This window comes from Rattus norvegicus, chromosome 7, assembly GCF_021556685.1.
Source record: "Rattus norvegicus strain SHRSP/BbbUtx chromosome 7, alternate assembly SHRSP_T2T, whole genome shotgun sequence".
Taxonomy (NCBI): Eukaryota; Metazoa; Chordata; class Mammalia; order Rodentia; family Muridae; genus Rattus; species Rattus norvegicus.
The window spans coordinates 29,720,083-29,743,066 of NC_141540.1; the positions used below are offsets into that span (position 1 = coordinate 29,720,083).

At 48.3% G+C, this 22,984-nt stretch overlaps 1 protein-coding gene and 1 long non-coding RNA gene across 5 annotated transcripts in view; one reads left to right on the forward strand and one right to left on the reverse strand.

Annotated features, from left to right (window-relative positions):
* Window positions 1-12,196, reverse strand: part of C7h12orf75 (similar to human chromosome 12 open reading frame 75) — a 42,915-nt gene extending 30,719 nt beyond the window's left edge. The window contains 1 exon segment of one of the 3 annotated variants that reach the window (NM_001271382.1): window positions 12,060-12,105. In NM_001271382.1, coding sequence (NP_001258311.1) covers window positions 12,060-12,105 — 46 coding nt within the window. 3 annotated transcript variants of the gene reach the window in all.
* A 143-nt stretch (window positions 12,197-12,339) lies between these two features.
* Window positions 12,340-22,004, forward strand: LOC102549680 (uncharacterized). 2 transcript variants are annotated; one of them, XR_015625188.1, is made up of 5 exons: window positions 12,340-12,502; window positions 13,402-13,567; window positions 18,275-18,492; window positions 19,029-19,140; window positions 21,331-22,004. It is a non-coding gene; the product is annotated as an uncharacterized LOC102549680 (long non-coding RNA). The 2 variants fall into 2 exon arrangements; XR_015625187.1 differs by lacking the exon at window positions 12,340-12,502 and having other exon boundaries at window positions 12,828-13,567; window positions 18,334-18,492.
* Window positions 22,005-22,984: the final 980 nt, after the last annotated feature.

Genomic DNA, 22,984 nt, shown 5'->3' on the forward strand with positions numbered 1-22,984 from the left:
TAACTCCAGTTCCTGGAGAGCCCATACCTTCTTGTGATCTTAGAGGGACACACACACACACACACACACACACACACACACACACACAAACACATAAAATAAAAAATAATCCCTAAAATTCTTTTTTAAAGAAATGGAGAGAAGTTGTAAGTGCTTAAGTTACAGAAGAATTCCATTTCTTTCTGAAGGTAACTACCTTTAAGACTTAAATATGATGTGAGCCGTTCCCATGAGTTCACCAAAATTGTTTTTATCTTCCACTTCAGACTCAGGAACAATGTCATTGCTGCATCCGTGAGTTCTTGAAATCAAAAGTCAGCCACATAAAAATACACTGCAAACTCAATCAAACCGTGTGTGGGTGCTCGTGCACATGTGCATGCACATGTGTATAAATGTGCTATTGGGATGCCATTTTGCTTGGTCTTTTCCTTTGGTTCTTAAAACCCTTGGGATTTCTTATGTGGCAGCAAGCATAGCTCTTACTAGATTTAGGGCCCGATCGGACCATCTATATCATCTCCTTGCCACATAATCCTTCACTTGGCTATCTATATATCTGAGAAGGGGAACGTTCACACATCTGGGGATGGGGACAGGGGCCCAGCTTTTTTAAGGAAGACCATTCAATAGGACATCTTACTCCTGTCCTTCCTCACCTTAAAACAAACTTCCAGGGCCAGTAAGGTGGCTCAGGGGGTAAAGATGTCTACAGCCAAGCCTGATGACCTGAGCTGAATACCTAAGACAGAACTGACTCCCACAATCTGCATTCTGACGTCCACAAGCATGCCAAGGCATGCTAAGGCATACACCCACCCACCCACACACACACACACACACACACACACACACACACACACACACACACACAGAGGGGTTGGAGTAATTAAATGTTTTTCTAATTCTATTGGTACACAGCTTTGTGTTAGGTCACCTGCCTAGCATGAAGAATGAGGGCGGGTTCAATTACCACCACCACTAAGTTAATTAGTTAATTAATTACTTCACTTTAAAAAAAAGAAACCCATAGTATCTTAGTTAGGGTTTGACGCTGTGAACAGAAGCCATGACCCAGGCAACTCTTACATGGAACAACACCTAATCGGGGCTGGCTTACGAGGTCAGAGGTTCAGTCCATTATCATCAAGGCAGGAGCATGGCAGTGTCCAGGCAGGCCTGGTGCTAGAGGAGCTGAGAGTCCTATATCTTCACCTGACTGTAGCCAGGAGAAACTGACTCTTTCGCACTGAATGGAGCATCAAAGCCCACCCCTACACTGACACACTTCCTCCAACAAGGCCACACCTCCTGTGGGCCAAGTACTCGAACCACCACACATGGGAAAATTCATATTTGGGGAGAGTACATTCTCAGCCACGTGTCTCACATTCCAACTCAAACAAAACCACCAAGCTCGGAAGACACCACCTCAGCCCGGAAGCTTCCGTGGTAGCTCAAAGGAAGCGCACATATCTTGGTCCCAATAGGCAGATGCTCCTCCACACAGAGTGAGCATGAAGAATGAGTCAGGCTGTCCAGAATGTTCTTAGAATTGTTCAAATTCACACACTGGTTAATATGAGAGGTTACACACACATGCCAAAAGAATACTTATTTTTCCCTCCCACTCTACTACGAACACTGGGCAACAAAACAACACGTTCGTGTCAGGCAAGAGTGCTACCACTGAACAGCACCGCAGTCGAGATGTCTACCCTCTGAGCCACGCCCAGCCCAAGAGGTCTACCTCTGAGTCACCCTCAACCCAAGAGGTCTACCCTCTGAGCCACGCCCAGTCCCTTATCCCTTCTAAAAGAATAGCATGCATTTTCACATTAGAAAAAAAAAGGCACCAGTCTTCAAGTAGAAGCAATCAGAAAGCGAAATGGCTTTGGTGCTTATGGGAAACAATAAAGACATGCAGAATGTCTCACTCTATTTTCCAAAAGAAAAATCCTGCTGAGAATCGTGTAAACATGCAGAGGAAAACAAGCAATTCTCCTTCATTTTAACACTTCGCACTGGTTCCCCTGACCAGTAATGGTACTAAACCTAGATCATAGTCTCAATTTGGTCAAAAGAGAGAAAACAACAGCCCATTAGTTCAAAATGATGGTTCTGTTTTGTTTTTTTTTTTAAACAATACAGACTCATAAGCTGTATTTCTTCCCATAACGCAGAGAAAATTTTCAGGTCAATGTGTCCCAGAAATGCACAATTATGTGGATGAGTTTAATGCTCTCAGAAAAACTCCTGGACTCTAGGTTCTTCTTTAATGTTTTAACTTTAGAGGTAAAGAAAGAAAGAAAGAAAGAAAGAAAGAAAGAAAGAAAGAAAGAAAGAAAGAAAGAAAGAAAGAAGGAAAGAAAGAAAGAAAGAAAGAAAGAGAGGCAGACGAAGTGGGGTTGGAGGCCTGGGGGAGGGGGGTTTCCGTGGGTGAGAACACTTGCTACAGACCTGAATCCAACCCCAGCACCACAGGAAAGCTGGCATGATCTGATCACATAGGACCGAAACCCCAGCATGGGAGAGGGGAGGGTGGAGACAGGTGGCAGCTTGCTGGATAGCCAATCTAACTCAGACAACAAATCAAGCAAGGGGCCACTAGAATAAGGTAGAAAATGATGGAGTGGGATATTTGGTGTCTTTCTCTGCCTCCAGGAACACACACACACACACACCACATACACACACACACACCACATACACACACACACACCACATACACACACACACACCACATACACACACACACACCACATACATACATACACACCACATACACACACACCACATACATACATACACACACCACATACACACACAACATACACACCTATATACACACCACACACACCCATACACACATACATACACACATACATACATATCACACATGACAATCCCACAGTCACACACATACACACAAACACATACACACACACCACATACACATATACACATACCACACACACAGATCTCACACACACCCCTACACACCAATATTTACCATACACCACACACACACTCCACATACCATACACACCACATACACACACACCACATACATATATACACACACCACAACCACACACATACACACAAACACATACACACCACACACCCATAGACAACATCACACACATACCCTACACACAAATATATACCATACACACATACACATGCATACACACACACCACATACCACACACAACACATACACACACACACACACACACACACACACACACACACACACCCCAAAGGCAGCCAGATATGGTAAAGCAATACCATTCTGCTGCTGTCACATAACTTCATCCATGGCCATCCGTGGAAAGTCCCTCACGGTGGAATAGACTGACTGTGCAGGACCACCCTCAGGAGCCTCTCATGTGGTCACAGTGTCAGCTCCGAGGACAGAGAATGAATAACGGGATGAGGAAGGAAAGAATATCATGCTCTTGCCTATCTGAGACAACTGAGGTAGCCAGTCCCTCTCCATTCCCAACATTTCCGGTGTGTATATGTCCAAAAACATGCAGAACCCCATCCCTCCGAGCTGATTCTCACAGAGGGCGGCACCCTCCTTGCTGCTACCCAGTCCAAACAGCTTACTCACATGCCCATCTCTCACCTCCCTCTGCACCCCTCCTCAGCCAGTCTTCCAGGCCTAACTGCTGGACCTCCGCATCCTTGGCCAGGCGCTCTCGGCACTTCAAAGGCTCCGTCCCAACATCTTGGAATCTTGACCCTTCTGTAAGTGCACATTTTCTGTCCACCCCCCGCCCCCACGATGTCACAGTAAATGCCTTTCCCTGTGGGACACTCACTGTGCAAGTGCTCTCAGCACTCTTTCAACAGGGTAGAAACATTAACTCCCTTACTCTTCCAAAGATCTGGTTATTCCCGGGTTAGAGGCAAGGAAACTGGGTCACAGACAGGTTAAGCAGGTTGACCAAGGTCACAACAGACAGGCGGGAAAAGCAGGGCTCCTTTGGGCTCCAAACCCCATGTTCTCGGCGCTGAGGTGCCTCTCCATCCCCTCACCATCCCCAGCCCCTCCTATTTCATTCCCATCCCTGAATACAAGGGAGCCCGCTGAGCCAGGCTTCTCCCTATCCCCTACCGATGCGTGTCCCAAGGCCACACTCATGCATGCACACATGCACACACTCACACGTACTCATGCACACACACACACTCATGCATGCATGCATGCGTGTGCACACACGATTGATGGATTGATTGATTGGTTGGTTGGTTGATTGATGGACTGATTGATTGGTTGGTTGGTTGACTGATGGATTGATTGAAATATAATTGTTAATGTTTGGAAACTGATCTAGAGGCCAAGGATACTGCAAATGAATAAAATGTATGGGGCTGTCAGGAGGATATCCCATGGGGAAGGGAAACAGATAAAAAAAAAAAATGACAAAACTGGGAAGGTATGGTGGCCCAAGCCTTTAATTCCAACGCTTGTGAGGCGGAGGCAGACAGATCTCTATGAGTTTACGACCAACCTAGTCTACAAACCCAGTCTAGAACAGCCAGGGTTCTGTTAACACGAGAAACCTTGTGTCAAAAAACAAGCAGACTGGGGCTGGGGATTTAGCTCAGTGGTAGAGTGCTTACCTAGGAAGTGCAAGGCCCTGGGTTCGGTCCCCAGCTCCGAAAAAAAGAACCAAAAAAAAAAAAAAAGAGAGAGAGACAAACAAACAAAAAAAAACAAGCAGACAGAAAAGAAGGAAAGAAAAGAAAAGACAGGGACTCTCTAGCAAAATGTGCTTCAGAGAGAAAGCAGAGCTCGGCTGCTTAGAAGAACAAAAGGAAGGCTGGACGACCTTTCTAGCACGGGGCGAGGGGGTGGGTTGAGGGGGCAGGAGGAGGGAGGAGGGAACAAGGTAAGCTGGACATGACCACACTGATGGCAGCATGGGTCTCTTTCCATTCCCCAGCAGGCCTGGGTTAAGCCTGCTTAGTTAGGTAGGAATGAGAAGCACCCAGCCTTGCTTCAACAGCATGGAGCCATCTGCAGACACCAGTGAAGGCGGGACCTCTGTGGCGACAGTAAAGGGAACACAATTGCTGAGCTAACTGAGGACAAGCCGATGACTAATCTGGATAATTGGACCCTGAAGCATTGCACGAACTCCCCAGGTACACTCATAAATAAGGCAAGGGCTAAGCCCCTCCCCTCCTGACCACTGTTACATAAAAATCAGAAACATCCACAGTGAATGGCCCATAAAATCAAGGCCAGATGGCTGCCCATGGGCTATCTCGGGTAAAAACTACAACTGACTGATGCAAATGTCCTATGACAAACGCTTCTAAAATAACTGCCAGGAAGTAAAGGATTATTTCGCTGCGAAACGAGATGTTGAAGATATCTGAGAATGCTGGGACTTTTTTTCCATGTGTGTGTGTGTGTGTGCACATGTATGCGAGTGTGTTCATATGTGTATGGATGGATACACAGGCATGTGGAAGCCCGCAGTTAACATCAAGTTTCTTCCTTGCCATCTCCACCTTGTTCAGAGGCGAGCCAGCTTGCCTGTAATCCCACTGCCGGCCAGCAGGGGGGTGAGGGAGTACTCTATGCAAAGACAGAAGGCTCTCTGGGGTTTCCTGGCCAAAAATTAGCGAGCCCAGGTTCAGTGAAAAGCTTTGACCTAAAAAATAAATTGGAGAATGGGAGAAGCAGCGCTCGAGTCACAGGTGGCCGCCACGCCCACCCAGCGCTTCCGTGGGTTCCAGTTCACGCGCTCTAACCACTCAGCCATCCCCCCAGGTTCCTGGTGGAGTTTTTCAAGAGAATGTCTGACTTACATTTAAAGGGGATTTTCTGGCTTCCATCCCAAAGACTCACTTAGTAGTAAGTACCTACATGAACAGTGTATGTGAACGGACACCCTACACCCTCCTGTGAGTGCAGGCATGTGTGTGCATGTGGAGGTCAGAGGTCAGAGGTCAGGCTCAAGTGGGTGTTCCATATTTATTCACAGGATCTCTGTCTGGCTTGGAAAGGATGAAAAGCTGGAGGGCCAGCAAGCCCTAGAGATCCTACTGTCAGCTCCCCACGCTGGGATTTTGTATGTTTCTATTCTTTTTTTTATTAGTTTGGTTTTTTTTTCTTTCCATAATTAATTTTTTAATTCATATCACATCCCAACCACAGCCTCCCTCCCTCCTCTCCTCCCAACTCTCCCCTCTTACGAATTTTTCTCCCCCCTTGGGTACCACCCCACCTTGCAACATCTAGTCCCAGCAGGACTAAGCACATCTTCTTCCACTGAGGCCCAACCAGGCAGCCCAGCTAGGGGGAGGGGATCCAGTGGCAGGGAACAGAGTCAGAGACAGCCCCCTCCCCCCCTTTACATGTGTTATGAGGCCCACACTCAAGTCTCAGTGGTTGCAAAGCAAGCACTTGACCAACTAAGCAATTTCCCCAAACCTCCCTTTGTGTGATCAGTGTTCTTTTCCTTTCATTGTTTATTTATTCATAATTCATTAGTTTATTTGGACACAAGATCTCACTATATAATCCTGGCCTAGAACTTGCTATATAGCCCAGGCTAGCTTCTGCCTCTGCCTCTCTGCCTTGGCCTCTGCCCCTCTGCCTCTCTACCCCTCTGCCCCTCTGCCCCTCTGCCCCTCTGCCCCTCTGCCCCTCTGCCCCTCTGCCCCTCTGCCCCTCTGCCCCTCTGCCCCTCTGCCCCTCTGCACCTCTGCCTCTGCCCCTCTGCCCCTCTGCCCCTCTGCCCCTCTGCCCCTCTGCCCCTCTGCACCTCTGCACCTCTGCACCTCTGCCTCTGCCTCCTGAGTGCTGGGATTAAAGGAATGTGCCTCTCTCCCTGGCCCTACCCATGATTTTTTTTAAAGGGATTGAGTAATCCCTTGGACTTCAGTCTTTGCCTCCTGAGGAGAGAACTGGAGGACAAACACACAATATGAGTTCCTGGCTGCTTGGGCAGGGGCACCCCAAAGCTCCCTGTATGGGAATCAAAATCCAAACAGAGTACTTTACACAGCTGTTTCCCTGGAGAAATGCTAAACTGTCTCGAAATGGAAAACACAAGCAGTGGTCTTCCACAGCTCTAAGTCGGGAAAGATCAAAACTCCTGCGGGGAGAAAGGGCTCCTATGGAGATATTAAAATGCGCTGTTCCTAGGAGTGATGGGAACATTCTGGAATTCAGCACACAGGAGGCTAAGACAAGAGTTCCCAAAATTAAACAAGAATTGGATGAGCTCTGTGGTGCCGTGTGCAGTGCTGGCCTACCACGTGCACATGGACAAGGTCCCGAGTTGGAGAGCCAGAACTATAAGGACAAAAGAAAGAGAAAATAAGAAAATGGGGAGCTCTTCCAGACTCAAAAGAGTGTCACAGCGTCATCAGCCATCAGCGTCAACACTTCAACTCCTCCTCCAGGAAGCCTTCTCCCATGAGCTCTGTCACTTAGCTTTTCTTGGTGCAATCTACCATGCCCTGCTCTCCTGTATCCTCGATTGTTCTCACAGACTAAGCCTTCCACATTCAGCTCCTCAACAGCCAGAAAACTAGACTCCAATCTCCAATTGTCTCTTGCTGGTGGCTCCTCCCATGTCCTATGGTCTCCAGGACATCGCTCGGCACAGGGGTAGGCAGTGGTTAAGCTTGAAGACAAAGGCACAAGGGAACAGTGAAGGGGTCTCCATGGCTGTGAGACCCCATGCCCCAGCTCCTCCACTAATGTGACATAGACCCACGTGCACTCCACTCTGTGCACCATGGCCATCTGTCATATTAGCCAAGTTCACTAGGCTACAGACCAGAAGGACTGTGGTCCCGTCAGCTGGGAGAGAAGAGAAATGTCCAGATTTGCCTGGATATGTAGGGAACAAAATGGGCTTCATTGGAGGCTAGTTGTATCTACATACAGAGCAAGTTCCAAGTCAGCCAGGATATCTGAAGAGACTGTCACCAGAGAGAGAGAGAGAGAGAGAGAGAGAGAGAGAGAGAGAGAGAGAGAGAGAGAGAGAGAGAGGAGACAGGAAAGGAGAGGAGGGGAGGGGAGGGGAGGGGAGGGGAGGAGAGGAGAGGAGAGGAGAGGAGAGGAGAGGAGAGGAGAGGAGAGGAGAGGAGAGGAGAGGAGAGGAGGAGAGGAGAGACTGAGTTTCAGACCTGTTGAGACAAATACAGATTTGTCATTTTCTTATAGTGAAATATTCCCGGAAGCCACCTTCTTACTTAATAACTTCTTACTGCAAATACGGTAATCTCATTTTACTGAGTGTTTAGCTCCATTATCTGATCTGGTGTTTCACACAGACCCTAGGAAACACGGTACATCCAATTATTCCACCACAGCGAAGATAAAGGAACCAGAGCTCAGAAAAGCAAAGGGAAATGCCCACCCACAGCAACCCAGCCGGAAACAGTATCAAACCTGAGCTTCCAGTCCAAGGTCACCCGGTCTCCTTCGCCTTCATTTGCCTTTTTCATTATATTTTTTTCTTCAGTATGGCTACTGGACAGTATGAAATACTGAAAGCAGAATTCCTGAGACATTTTCAAAGCTACTCTCTGTCCATACCTAGAGGTCCGGGACAGCGTCATCCAGTCACAGAATCTCCCAGGCTCCGGACAGGGTCTACAGCCTGACCCTTAGTGACTGTGGTACCAAAATCCCAGCTCACAGCCGGAGCACTCATCCCTGTGTTAGGGCACTCCTTCCTGCCCTTCCAGGTCTCATCTTGATGCGTTCCCTTCCAGAAACCGAAATTCCCCGGTGAACACGAAGGCTGGGCACTCTGAGAAGAACTTCTCAAAGCCAAGGGCAGAGCCCAGTTAGAGACGATGCCGCCAACGCGACCACTCCCGGCCCCTTAGATGCCGCCAACGCGCCCACTCACGGCCCCTTCGCCTTCCCGCTTCACAGGACGTACCACTCCCTGCCCTGCTCTCTCTGAACGTAAAGTAATTTTTAGCAAAGAGCAAGCCAGAGAACGGCAAGCTCTTGTATGCTCTCCCTTCACAAAAAAAAAAAAAAAAAAAAAAAAAAAAAAAAAGCGGGTCCTTTAAGGATGGGCACTCTGAGAGGTCCTTTTCAATGTAACTGTATTTCCCTTTACCCAGTGAGAGACCTACGCAAGAGAGAAAAAAAATCAATCTAATACTTGTAAACCCCCCCTCAATAGCATTTTTTTTCCTTTAAGATATAGTCTGGCTCCCCATATAGACCTGGCTGACCATGAACTTGGATCAAACCTCCTACCCTGTCCCTGAGTGTAGGATTACCAAGATTGGCAGAAGAAACCCGATTTGAGATGTGTTTGTGTTGTGGGAGATAGTTTTATGCTGTTGTTTGTTTGTTTGTTTGTTTACTTGATTTCAAGGTGGCTTGAACTCACTAAGAAGTAAGGAACTATTGCTCATGGCCTTGAGCTTCTGACCCTCCCACCTGGACTGTTGAGGTTTGGTCTGCTGCTACGCATAATGATGCTAAACTCTGTATCCCAAAGGCTAGTTGCCTCGGGAAGAGTGAATTCTCTATACCAGCTTTTAAAACTGTTGGTTGAACACAGATGCCTGCAGACTGTAGTTGGGCAGAAGAGAGGTAGGCGGGGTTCCTGGGCTTGGGGTCTGAGGCAGGGACTGCAGTGAGGGGAGATGAGGGAGAAGGAAGAAGGTGGCATGGGTCGTGGGGTAGATAGATTGTGAGCACACGGCCAGGAGGGCCAGCCTATTGGGGTAGGAGTGGAACTCGGCAAGTGATGTCTCTGGGTTACTGACAGGGAAGTAGATAAACTAGCATAGAGGACTAATATCTGGCTGGCTCTAATGCTTTAAGGCTTATTATAAACGCAAAGGTTCTGTGTCTTTTATTTGGAAGCAGATGGTTTAAGGTGGGGGTAGAAAGCCCTCAGAAAATATTTACGGCGATATTACAGACACACACTACCATGCCCAGTTTATTGGGTTCCGAAGATAGAGTTCATGGGTTTGTGTGTGCTAGACAGGTACCACCCAATGCTACGTCTCCAGCCTGAAATACAATTTCTAGACTGCTTGGCCACCCCGCCCCAAATGTAATTTGTACGTTAACATGTCAGAACTACCGACACTTCTCCCTCTAACCTCAAATCTGACAAGCAGTCTGTTTATAAAATGTCGGGGGTGGGGGAGGGGGGCGGCTAAACTAACAGCTCAGCAGTTGGAGCATTTCCTGTGCTTGCAGATAGCACAAGTCTGGTTCTCAGCACCTACAACAGTGGCTCCCAACGGCTCAAGTTCCAGGGGATATGCTGCCCTCTTGTGGTCTTCTTGGGCACCTACATGCACATAGCATACAGACACACACAGGAATAAAAATAAATCCTTAAAAGAATGTAAATGCACTAAACTTGCTCCACTTCTAAATCTGTTCTAGATTCTCCTTTCAGTTTTTGCTCTTAGCATTCTCAATGTTTTTTTTTTTTTTTTTTTTTTTTTTAGCGAAACACACGTGCACTAGGTTACACTGAGCTACAGAACCTGGGAGCTGGACACAATTGTTGAGGTTTTGACACTTTCCTGATTTCCATGTTGCACTGAAACGCGGCTTCAATGGTGCCCCTGCTTTCATTTGCATGTGATACTAAGCTGAGTCACAGCTATAGGAATCTAAAAGATTTGCTTCCCTGTGGCTGTCTGAAGATCCCAAAGCCAGACCTAAATCCAAAACCGGGAAGGTCACCTGGAACGGATAAACTTTCCCTGGGCCTAGACTCTCAGGTGTTTTAGTTGAGTCCCTTGAGGCACACTTAATCCACAGATATGACACTGACTGCCCTCCCCAAAAAGGTAGACCAAATTCAGCCAATATTCTGGGTAGATTACCACAGTGGTTCCCATCGTGCAAATATTAAGCAAGTTCAGCCAGGTTTGATGTTGCAGGCCTTTTGTCCCACTCATCAAGAGCCTGATCCAGGAAGTCGCAAGTTTAAGGCCAGCCCAAGAAGCACAGTGAGTTCCGAGCATGTCTGGACGACTTAGTGAGACCCTATCTTAAAATAAAAAGCTATACCGGTCAAAGTCCTGCTCAGCATGGGTAATTATCGGACTCCGAGTTCAAACCTGAATGCTTCAATCAATAAAAAAAATAACTGCCAAGCCTTAAGGTCTTAGCTAAGGGAGGTGACAGCTCCAAGGTTTCAAAAAGCCATTAGCAGGACACCCACATCAGCCCCGCAAACACTGCAGTATTTGACTACTGTTTGCGCTTGCTGGTTAGAGTGGGTTGTGGCATCTGTCTGGACTCAGCGAGCGAAGCTAGGGAACCCTGTCCAAAAGGACGCTAAAATACGTCAGCGGAGAAAACCCCAAACAAATCCAACATCAGCTGGTTTTATCAGAGGGGCTGAATCTTACAATACGTTACTCGATAGAAAGCCTGGCTTAGCCAGGGAAATCTAGAAGCCCTGCCCGGCCAATCAGCGAAATGAAGTCGTGCACAAACAAGTTTGGATATATATTTTAAGTGAAAATTTATCAAAAGAGAGGCCAGCCCTGAAGCTCTCCATCAAGCGAAACTGAGCCTCTAGCTCCCGCAGCTTCTCAGCGAGAGCCTAAACGCGCAGCAGGGTGGGTCTTAAGTAAGCAGACCCACACGGGTGCGTTTTTTATAGCCCTGCGGGCTGCTGTCCCCAGCCCACTGGCCCTCAGCCCCACTCCCAGAAAAGTCCTGACTTGCTCAGCTGCACTTTTCCAGGCGCAGGGTCCGAGAGTCAAGGGGTCCGGGGCGAGGCCTGGAGGGAAGCCAAGCCGATGGAAAGGGGATGTGAGGGACCAGAGACACAACTGGGAAATTCTGCTCCCCAGAAGGGTGCAGAGACCGGCTGCAGGACCCAGGCGACAGTCCTCCCCGCTGAATCCGGGCGTGACCGCCCCCGCACAGGGGCACCGGCTTCCTCTCGGTCTTTCCAGAAGCGGGCGAGCTTCAGTCTCAGAAATTGAGGATGGGGCGAGGGAACTGCGCGTCCCCCGCCGCCGCCGCCTCTCCCGAGGGACCCACGCCCCGTAGCCTGGCTTACCTCGGCCCGCGGCCGCGCTGGTGGCCGTGGAGTTCCCGCAACCCATCGCGCCACCCGCAGGGAATCCGCGCTCTGGACCTCAGGTCCCGGTGGCGGAGACCCAGATGGAGGCGGCGCGCGGGACCAGGGACAGCCCTAGCCCCGCCCCGCGCGGGGACCCCCACGGACCCACCCGTCACCGCGGCAACCGTGGCGCCAACCAATGCGCAGCCTCCTGCGCGTTCCTGGGCCGGGCATTGGTGGCGGTTCAGAGGGGGCGGGAGTTTAAAGTAGGATTTGGGGGGTCGTGGCCGAAGGCGTGGTCCGCAGCAGGGCTCGCCTGCTTGCCCTCCCTCCTTTTGGCCTCCGCTCTCTTTCCTCACGTCCCCTCCCTGTCCCCAGGATGTGGAGAGGAGAGGAAATGACAGGGAACACCTGCTCTGAGCATCGTGGGTATATGTCTGGTAAGGTCGACAGACTAAATGACGTTCGGGTCTGAAGAGGAAACCAAGCCCTCTCCTGCTTTCGAAGAAAGCAGACAGCTCCATCCCTCACAACCCCATCACCTAGAAAGACCAGCTCTCCCAGGGTTGCTCAGACCTAGAGCTCCTCCTCAAAATCAACATCTCCCAGATCTGTAACTAGAGTTTCACCTCCGTGGTCCGTTTCAGCCTAACAGCTGGGAGCTGTTAACTGGGACCACAACTCCTGCTCTGGCCTCTGACCCTCTGACCGCTATGTGACTCTAGGAGCTGTACAGAGACATTGTAAACGGCTCCGCGCCTGTTCCTCAGCCAACGCCATCTGCTATTACAGGTGTTGGGCTTTTGAGCAGAAGTTCAAATTCCTTGAAGACAAGGACCCTCCGTTCCCTAGTGTCCTCCTGGCTCACAGTGCAGAATCAATAAAACTCACTGAGAGGTGAACTCGTCAGGAAATAAGGCTCCATTTTGAACTCGCTATTTATAGAGAAGCCCTGGTCGTGCCAAGTTCTTTGCTAAGCTCTGGGGTTACAAACACGAAGGGAGACTGTGTCCCCAGACAGACAAATTATAAACAAATTAGCTACATCAAAACAGGGACGCCAAAAGAGCGATATAGGGAGGAAAGGCTTAAGGGACCGGCTTAACCCTATAGGTGTGTTGAGGGGTCATATGGAAAAGTGGTTCTCAACCTTCTTAATGCTACCACCCTTTAATACAGCCCCTCATCCTGTGGTGACCCTCAACAATAAATTTATCTCATCCTTACTTTATAACTGCGATTTTGTTGCTGTTACCAATCGCAGTGTAAATATTTTCTGGTGATCTTAGGCAATCCCTGTGAAAGGGTCATTTGATCCCCAAAGGGTCTCACCCCACAGGTTAAGAACCAGACTACTGAACATGACCTTTGAGCTATGAGGACTGGGGAAACCCAGTGTACAGGATAAAAGAGATGATGCATCCTCCATGGAAACGAAGGCATCTGACCTTGTGGTGAGAGACTGTTATTGGACAAAATGGGCACTTTTCACTTTACCTCTAGAAGTAAGTTTCTTTCTTTGTTTCTAGTTGTGACAAAATACTTGACAAGATGTAACTTAAGAAAGGGATGGTTTATTCTAGCTGATGAGTGGAGGGGAGTCCGTCCATTGCGGTGGAAAAAGGGAGGGTGTTAAAAGCACACATGAAGCTGTTACAGTGCTTACCAGCAACAGCCTTTCTCAGCCAGGCGGGCTTGACCAGAGTCCTAAGGTGGTGGACACTTAACTATCGCCAAAGATTGACCAGATGCGGTGACTCCAAGTTCAGTGTCCTATGCCAATAAAGACTAAAGTTGCAGGTGCTTGTAAGAGTTAAATGGGAAACTTTATTGAGGGGTTCACAGAACAGTAAGAAATTAAGGGAAAACAAGGCAGGCTCCTAAGACATAAAGGTTTGGTAAAAAGAGAAAGTAAGACTTTCGGTGTTACCCCCGGCTATCCTAAATGTTCTCAGTTATACAAAGCTCTGTCTGCCCTCACAGCTAACAAGAGGTGGCTACAATGTTTCGTCTGTCTCTTGTCTACCAAATGAATGGTCTGGGGTTTCCTGGAAACTATCCAGCATCTCAACAATGCTGGTCTTGGTCCTCATGGTTTGTCTTGAGTCTGTCAAGTCCTTGAGTGTCTTGTACCCAGATGTAAGTGTCTTTGTCTCTAGTCCTTGGTGGGCCTAGCTTTAGTGTTTAAACCTAGAATCCCATATGAACTCTAACATCCATTCCCACTGTAACATATGTGAGTAACTTGGAGTTTGCATGAGCCGTTTTCCCTTTGGCCTACTGTGAACTAAACTCCTGCCTCAGGTGGCTGGTCTCACTGGGTCCAAGAGCAGGCAGGAAATGAGGCTGGGTTGCATGATAACCTCAGGGCCCACACCCAGTGACCCACTCCCTCCAACAAGTCTCTCTACCTCTTAAAGTTTCCACAGCCTTCCAAATGAACACTCCTACCTGGAGAATGAACCACAATACACTGGTTCCCACCTTGGCCTCTGCTGTCTTGGTTCAGTGGCCACCCCTAAACAAATCCTATATTAGAAAGATAATACCACTACCAGATAGAATTACTGATCTCTATATCTGTATCGATAGATAGATAGATAGATAGATAGATAGATGATAGATAGATAGATAGATAGATAGATAGATAGATAGATAGATAGATAGATAGATAATTTGTTTTTTGAGTCACGGTCTCTCTCTGTAATCGCCCTGGCTGTCTTGCAATTCACTGTCCAGGCTGACTCTAACCCACAGACATCTGCCTGCCTCTGCCTCCTGAGTGCTGGGATTAAGTGTGTGTGCCACCACACCCTGACTGTTTATTTCTATGTTACCTGACCCTGTGCCTCACCCTGAGACAGCCGTAAGAACAGGGAAAGTACTCCAGGAGACCCAGAAACTGGCCTGGCACCACCAGGTAGCTATCTGTGGCAGCTTCTGCCCAGGTTGAAGGCATAGCCCAGCATTACCACCTGAGGCCACTCTAACAGCAGATAGAGACTCAAACCAAGCCCCCTTGGTAGTCTTGTCCAAGGACTGCTATTATGTCACTGCACAAGCAGAGACCATGCGCTGGCCTGGCAATGAGAAGAGGTCGCTGTCACCTCACCACCTATTGAGAGTCTGCTCCCAGGTCAGTCTTCCTGACCCATGCAGGAGATGTACTCAGAAAGAACATCCATGGGACTGTCCCAGCTTCTTGACAGTATCCACCCAGAAAAACAAAATAATTCTGCTTCCCAAATCCCAGCACCAATGACCTCCTGGGAAGCTAAATCATGGAAGTTCTCTCCTCATGTCCTCTTATGAATGGCTAGTGGCTCTCAGCAGGTGTGTGTGTGTGGTGTGTGTGTGGTGAGTGTGTGTGGTGAGTGTGTGGTGAGTGTGTGTGTGGGGTGTGTGTGTGTATGGTGAGTGTGTGTATGTGGTGAGTGTATATGTGGTGAGTGTGTATATGTGGTGATTATGTGTGGTGAGTGTGTGCGTGTGGTGAGTGTGTGTGTGGTGAGTGTGTGTGATGAGTGTGTGTGTGGTGAGTGTGTGTGATGAGTGTGTGTATGGTGAGTGTGTGTATGTGGTGAGTGTATATGTGGTGAGTGTGTATATGTGGTGATTATGTGTGGTGAGTGTATGCGTGTGGTGAGTGTGTGTGTGGTGAGTGTGTGTGATGAGTGTGTGTGTGGTGAATGTGTGTGGTGAGTGTATATGTGGTGAGTGTGTGGGGTGTGTGTATGGTGAGTGTGTGTATGTGGTGAGTGTATATGTGGTGAGTGTGTATATGTGGTGATTATGTGTGGTGAGTGTGTGCGTGTGGTGAGTGTGTGTGTGGTGAGTGTGTGTGATGAGTGTGTGTGTGGTGAGTGTGTGTGGTGAGTGTATATGTGGTGAGTGTGTGTGTGTGGTGTGTGTGTGGTGAGTGTGTGCGTGTGGTGAGTGTATATGTGGTGAGTGTGTGTATGTGGTGAGTGTGTGTGGTGAGTGTGTATGTGGTGAGTGTGTGTGTGGTGGGTATGTGTGGTGAGTGTGTATGTGTGTGGTGAGTGTGTGTGGTGAGTGTGTATGTGTGTGGTGAGTGTGTAGTGAGTGTGTGTATGATGAGTGTGTGTGTGAAAGAGAGAGAGAGAGAGAGAGAGAGAGAGAGAGAGAGAGAGAGAGAGAGAGAGAATGAGCAGTCATTGACCCAACCTGCCTGACTACAGGCATATTCCTTAACTGGACCTGGTGGATATCGAATATTCCACCTGATAAAGTTATAGCATGTGTAATCTGTCCCTTCATTTAACAATCCCTGTTCAGTTGGTCCCCAGCTCCGGGAAAAAAAAAAATCCCTGTTCAGGCCAGCCATCCCCTACATGCATGAGAAATGACTGTGAACAAGACAGAAGAAAACTCTAGGAAGAACAGACAAAGTCAAACCAAAAGATACAATTTCAAGCACTATAAGTACCATAGAAAGAAAGAAAGAAAGAAAGAAAGAAAGAAAGAAAGAAAGAAAGAAAGAAAGAAAGAAAGAAAGAAAGGAAGGAAGAGAGAGAGAAAGAGAGAAAGAAAGAAAGAAAGAAAGAGAGAGAAAGAGAAAGAAAGAAAGAGAAAAGAAAAAAGAAACAAAGAAGAGCAAGTTTCTGGAATAGAGGATTGGGGTGAAGAGAGAAATGATGGTGTTTTAAGTAGGTGAACATAATGCAGTGGATTTTTAAGAAGTCTGCTGCTAAGAACGGAGACTCCAAGAACCAAGAAGATCCCAGGCAAAAAAGAATAGCTACTCCAAAGCCCTGAGGCCAGGAGCGTGCAGCGTATCCTCCATCAATAGGAAAAAATGTCCAGGAGACCAGGCTAGAGGCCAGGTGGGAGCTGGGGAGGGGTGGCCTCGCTGTGGCTATGACTGTACTGAGTTTAGTCAAAGGGCAGTGCGGGCTCGTCAGATGGGCAACGGAAAGTCCCTAACATGGAAATACAGGACGAAGAGAAAGCACAGTGCCTCTTTTCCATTTTAGAAATGTACTTGTTTGTTTTACCTTATAGGCAAAGGCTTGTTGCATTCAGATGCTTCTAACCATAATTAGTCAAAAGAAAATCATGACTGCACGCCCCATTTCCTGACTGATCAACTTTGGTCTCGTTCAGTGCGGTGGGAAAAACCACACCACTCAGCAGCTGTTTCCACCTTTGAACAGCAACCGCTTTGTGGAGAGGAGGGTGCCGTGTGCTGAGTAGGAGACGGGAAGCTGTGAAGACTTTTCCCGGAGATGGTCCCTCCCATACAAGACTCCCCCGCATGTTGGATGGCTTGGGTTTCCTTTACATTTTCCTTTCTTTCTCTGTTGACAAGTGGCCTTGGCCCCTAAGCACATTGCATGGAAGACACTAGGTAAAGGAGAGTTCCTACTTTGTGCACACTTGGGAGGCACCCAGTACCCTTCTTCTCCTGTGGGCCAGAGCCATCCTTTCTCTGATGGTCTTCAGAGGAGCGGTAGCCTAACCCCACACCACAATCCTGTCCTTCCTCTGATTGTCTCTAGAGCCCTAACATCTCACATCATCACAAGAAAGAACCTGAGAGTAGCGGGCCACTTCAGAGAAAGGAACCTGCCATACACACATCATCTTATGACAACATATGATTAAACTTGTCCTGCAGAGACGGCTCGGTAGTTAAGAACGCTTGGTGTTCTCCAGAAGGACCCACCCAGGTTTACTTCCCAGAATGGCGGCTCACAACCAGCCATAACTCCAGTCCAAGGGGAGGGCTCGGTTCCCAGCACACACATGGTGGCTGACAAACTTTCAAATCCACTTCTGGGGGGATCTGAGGCCCTTCTGTGACCTCCATAGGCACCAGGCACATGCATGATGTACACGCAGGGAAAGCATTCATAGGAGTAAACTAAAAACAAATGCTTTGAATGTCCAGTTTCATTAGTAGTATTGTTAAGCTTTCAGTGTGCTTAATTTTGAACTCCTGTGTGTGTGTGTGTGTGTGTGTGTGTGTGTGTTTGTGCGTGCGCGCGCATGAAAAACATAGACAAATGAGCCAGTGTTTCCAGGCATCCACAGGGAGTCTTCGATAAGCTAAGCATAATACAGAAACTACTGTAGTTAATTTAGAGGGACCATTTGAGATAGGGTCACGTGGAACCCAGGCTGCCCTCAAGTTCACGCTACAGCTCAAGGATGGCCTTTCACTTCCGGTCTACTCTCTAATTTCCCAGGGCTTTACATTACAGACTTGCTCCACCACCTGTCTTTGACCGGACGCTACTCTCTCCAGGTTCAAAGTCCCAAAAGGAAGATCCAAGGTGACATGATTGCTGAGGTCAGGAAGAAAGAAAGGCTGTTGTCTCTTCCATTGACCTGCTGAGGACCGCTAGTGACTTAAACAGGACAAGAAGATTCTCCCGAGACCCTCAGAAGAATGCTCCTTCTCTGGGTACTTAAAAGGGCAGTGGCCCGGACGCCGTATAATGTTGGTTTAGAAACTTGACTTTGGGGCTGGGGATTTAGCTCAGTGGTAGAGCGCTTGCCTAGGAAGCGTAAGGCCCTGGGTTCGGTCCCCAGCTCCGAAAAAAAAGAACCAAAAAAAAAAAAAAAAAGAAACTTGACTTTGATCCTGTCATTTGCTGATGAGGAAGCAGAGGCCCATAGAAGTCTTGTTTACTGTCGATCCCTCGCCCAGAGCAAGAACTTTAACTCAGAGCTTCTGGCCACTCGTCCGCTCAGACCGCATGAAGGGCTTTGAGTGAGGAAGGGAGCAAATGGTGGTTCACATCCAGACACAGGAAGTCCTTCCCTTGGCATTTCCTCCACCGCACAGTAGGTCTGCAGATGTAAACCTGATTACGTCACCCCTTCCAGCTCTCCTTACACCTGCCCTAGCTCCCCATCGTTCTTATGAGCAAAACGAATGTGCCTGACTGAGCACTAGGCCCTCTGTCCACCTCTCCTGCTCCACCATCTTTCTTTCAGGTCCCAGACTCTTGACACCCCTCCCACCACTGAGCCTCAACATCGAGTCGTGTCTCCTGCTGAGAATGCCCGTCAAAGGCTGGTGTGCTCCAGTGCTCTTTCCACAGCCCAGGTAGGAACTCGGCCATATTGGAGAGAATATCTATCCATGTGTACTCCCACCAAGGTCTTCTGGAGTAGACAGATGCAAAACCAAGTAACTACAGATAGATGTAGTAACGCCTTGTTGGGACAAGTGTGCGTGACATGAAGGGCTGCAACTGAAACAAAAGCTCAGAAGCCCCTCGCTCCGTGGTGGGGGCATTTAAGGGGAGGCTGGGGATTTAAGGAGCTAGATCAATGGTTCTTAAAGCTCCTTGGCTCTGTTTTAATCAAACACACAGCATCACTGTCATCGCCACATGTACATGCACATGCATGTGCGCACACACACACCACCACTGCCATGGCCACACATGCACATGCACATGCACACACACATACACCACCACTGCCATGACCACACGTGCACATGCACAGGGGCATGCCCATGAGTGCACAGCACTATCACCACACGTGCACATTCATGGGGGTGCGCCCATGAGTGCACACACAGCACCACCACCATCACCACACATGCACACACACATGCACGTGAGCGCACACACACACCACCACTGCCATGACCACACATGCACATGCTCGTGTGTTTGCACTCGTGCACAGCACCATCACCACAAGTGCACATGCATGGGCGTGTGCACATGCGTGCACACACAGCACCACCGTCACCACACACGCACGTGCACGTGCGCGTGTACTCACACACACCAGAAGACTCCAGGACACAAGGCTTGGCGCTACTCCACAGGTAGAGCCTGAGAATGGAGAAAGGGATCTCACACACGATCTCTGCAGGGTCCTGACAGGAGGTGCCTTGTAGGATTCCACTTCAGTCCCACCGTGCCTAGGCTGTTGTCTACTTTGCCCACATAGTTTGCCATTTCAAAAAGGGAGAGAGTAAAGCAAAGACCAAAACCAGGCAGCAGAGCCCCTTACAAAACACCCACTTCCTCACATTGCCGGCCTCTCACAAGTTAGCAAAGCTAAAAACCAACCAACGTGAAGTGTATGGCTCAGTGGCGTTTAGCATACCCTCAGTGGTGTGCTACCAACGCCGTGATCTAATTCCAGAGCATGTCCGCCTGTCTCAAAGGGAACACGGCACCCACCGGGCAGCCATGCCCTGCCCACCCCTCCACACAAGTGAATCTGCTGTCTTGATGGATTCGCCTGTTTTGGGTGTTTCATACAAGCAGAGTCACTGTTATATTTTAAGCTTGGATTATGTGGGAAGTTTATCTTACCAAAGCTGCATCTTACTCTGTGCCGCCGTGGACTTAGTGGCTTTCGGGGCAAACTAAGATCTGAAGTGAAGGGTTGGTTTAGAGACGCTGGGTTTCTTTTGGGAGGGGAAAGGAGGGAACTAGGTCCATCCTGCAATAGGCAAGCCCAGTGCCTGGTGCTTACTCGGTACCATGATGAAGGTTTAGCACACTTGTAAAACAAGTGACGTCATGTCCCTTCCCTGGAAGTATATTACTTGGCGAATATCCCCATTCTTTTCTGAGGACTTGAGAGCAATTTCACTTGGGCATTGGACGGTCACTATATAACAGACATCTATTAGCCCGTATAAGAGGAGGCCGGTGCCTGACAACTGAGGGAATATCGAACTATGACTCAAACCACAGACAGCAACCGATTTGCCTGAGGTTTTTGTGCCTACATTTTTAAACTTGAGCTTTTGGTTACATTAAAAATCGTGCACGCATGTGGGTACTGTGTAATATTCCAAGACATGCGTGCATCATATAATGTTTAAGTCATTGTAAAGGTGCCGGTCTCTTCGTTTGCAGAACTGAACACATTTAAAGTCTTTTATTCTGATTTCCATTTTTATATTTTCAGCATATTGTTGTTCAAGGTTTGAAATATAGATGGACAACTTTTGATGATTAAAAACACGTATAAAACCTCATATATATGTGTGTATGTGTGTGTGTGTGTGTGTGTGTTTGTGTGTATAGCCATTAACAATTTAGTATACAGCTACAACTATTTACTGAATATGGCCTTTCTATTTGAATTTCATTTTAAGATCTAATATTTAAATAGCAAATTACTGTGAAGTCTCATGGGGACCCAGAGCAGTAGCTGGAGGGCACACACTGAAGTCTTTATCACAGTGGTTTGTCATTTTCTAAGAGTTCCATCTTCAAAAGCCAAATTTTAACAGCTGCATATTTGTCTCTCGAAGCAGGAAAAGAAGCTTGGTGCTGAAATTCTGGAACGTTTGTTTCTCCCGGAAAGTCCTCTTCTCTCTGAGGAATCCCTCCCGCCCCATCCTTACTTCACGGGCTACTTAAAATGAGACCAACCAAGCTGCGTCCCCACCTCTTGTGATCACCTTTGAAAACCCAGAGCCTACATCCTGCCACACATGCACACGAACGAGACTTCCGTCACCTACAATACCCGCATGGGTCCAGTTTGGGAAGATGCATGGAGATCAGTCAAACGTTTGTTTGCATCTCAGACATTCGCCTCGCACAGGCAGAATGTCAATAGTGTCTGTGCTGCTAATTGGCCTATGAAATGGCTCTGTTGCCATGACTAAGCAAACAACATCCAGGGACAGTTATGATTAAATCGCTCGGAAGAGAGGAAGGAGAGGTGGAGAGGCCGCTGAATCATTAGCTAAGGCCGAAGACGTTTGGAATCCTGAGTCTGGAACCTGGACTTAAAGGGATTTCCGAAGGAAGCAATTTCCTAATTCAGGCAGGCCCTGCGAGCAGAGGAGACACAGCGGCATGGAGAGGCTTAATGAGAACATCCTTTTCTGATTAGAAATGCTACAACAGAGGTCGGCGAGCAAAAAGGGACTTTAGTATTAAAACGCTGCAGGGTTTCCAAGCTTAAAAACCTTAAAATGAGTTTCTAGATGTGTCTCTCAGACTGTGAACCCCTAGGTCAGAGCTTCCTTCTGAGCCCCATTCCTCCGTGTGTGTGTGTGTGTGTGTGTGTGTGTGTGTGTGTGTGTGTGTGTACATGCAAACACGGGCATGCAGGTAATCCTGCAGATATATTTGCTTGTACATGTATGAAGGCCAGATACCAGATGACAGATGCAGATGACTTCCCCGATCACTACTCCCCTAACTTTCTGAGACAGGGTCTCTCACTGAACCTGGAGCTCGCTGTTTTAGATGTAGATGGCCCACCCTCTGAGCCTTGGGATCTGCCTGTCTCTGCCACCAGCCACAGCACTATGTGCCCGGCTCTCACACCACCTCCGCAGCCCCATTCCTTCCAGACTCAGTTTCCCGCCTCACTTTCCTTCAACCCTCCTCACTCAAGCTTTTATGCAATAGTTAGAGCCAGCTGTTCCTCCCGACCATGAGTCAGATGTCTCCCCGTGGTGCTTTATTTCCGCCGCCGCAATCCAGCTTTCTGAATCCTCAGCAGTAACCCTGGCGATGGCTCACGATATGTTTAGCCCAAGAACAGGGCAGGAAATTGCAGGCTTAGAACTTGGGGAGCCACAGAGACAGAAGCCACCACTGACGGGCGGGCTGATCTCCAGTCCCTAAGTTCTTCTGCCTGTGGCATGGGTAGGACCTGTGTAACCAAGAGCCTTAACAGCCACATCTCCTGTGTCCAAATTCTGACCTCCCCATCTACCAGCAGGTTATTCGGTCATTCTGTGACTCGGTTTCCCTATTTGTCAAGAGGGTAAATAAGTGCCTGTGTCAAGCCCTTCTGACCATTAGATGGATTAGAAGAGTTTGCCTTAATTAGGGTTTTATTGCTGTGAAGAGACACGGGAACCAGCTCTCTTCAAATATCCCCTCACTGGCAACTCTTATGAAGGCAAACATGTAACTGGGGCTGGCTTACAGTTTCAGAGGTTCAGT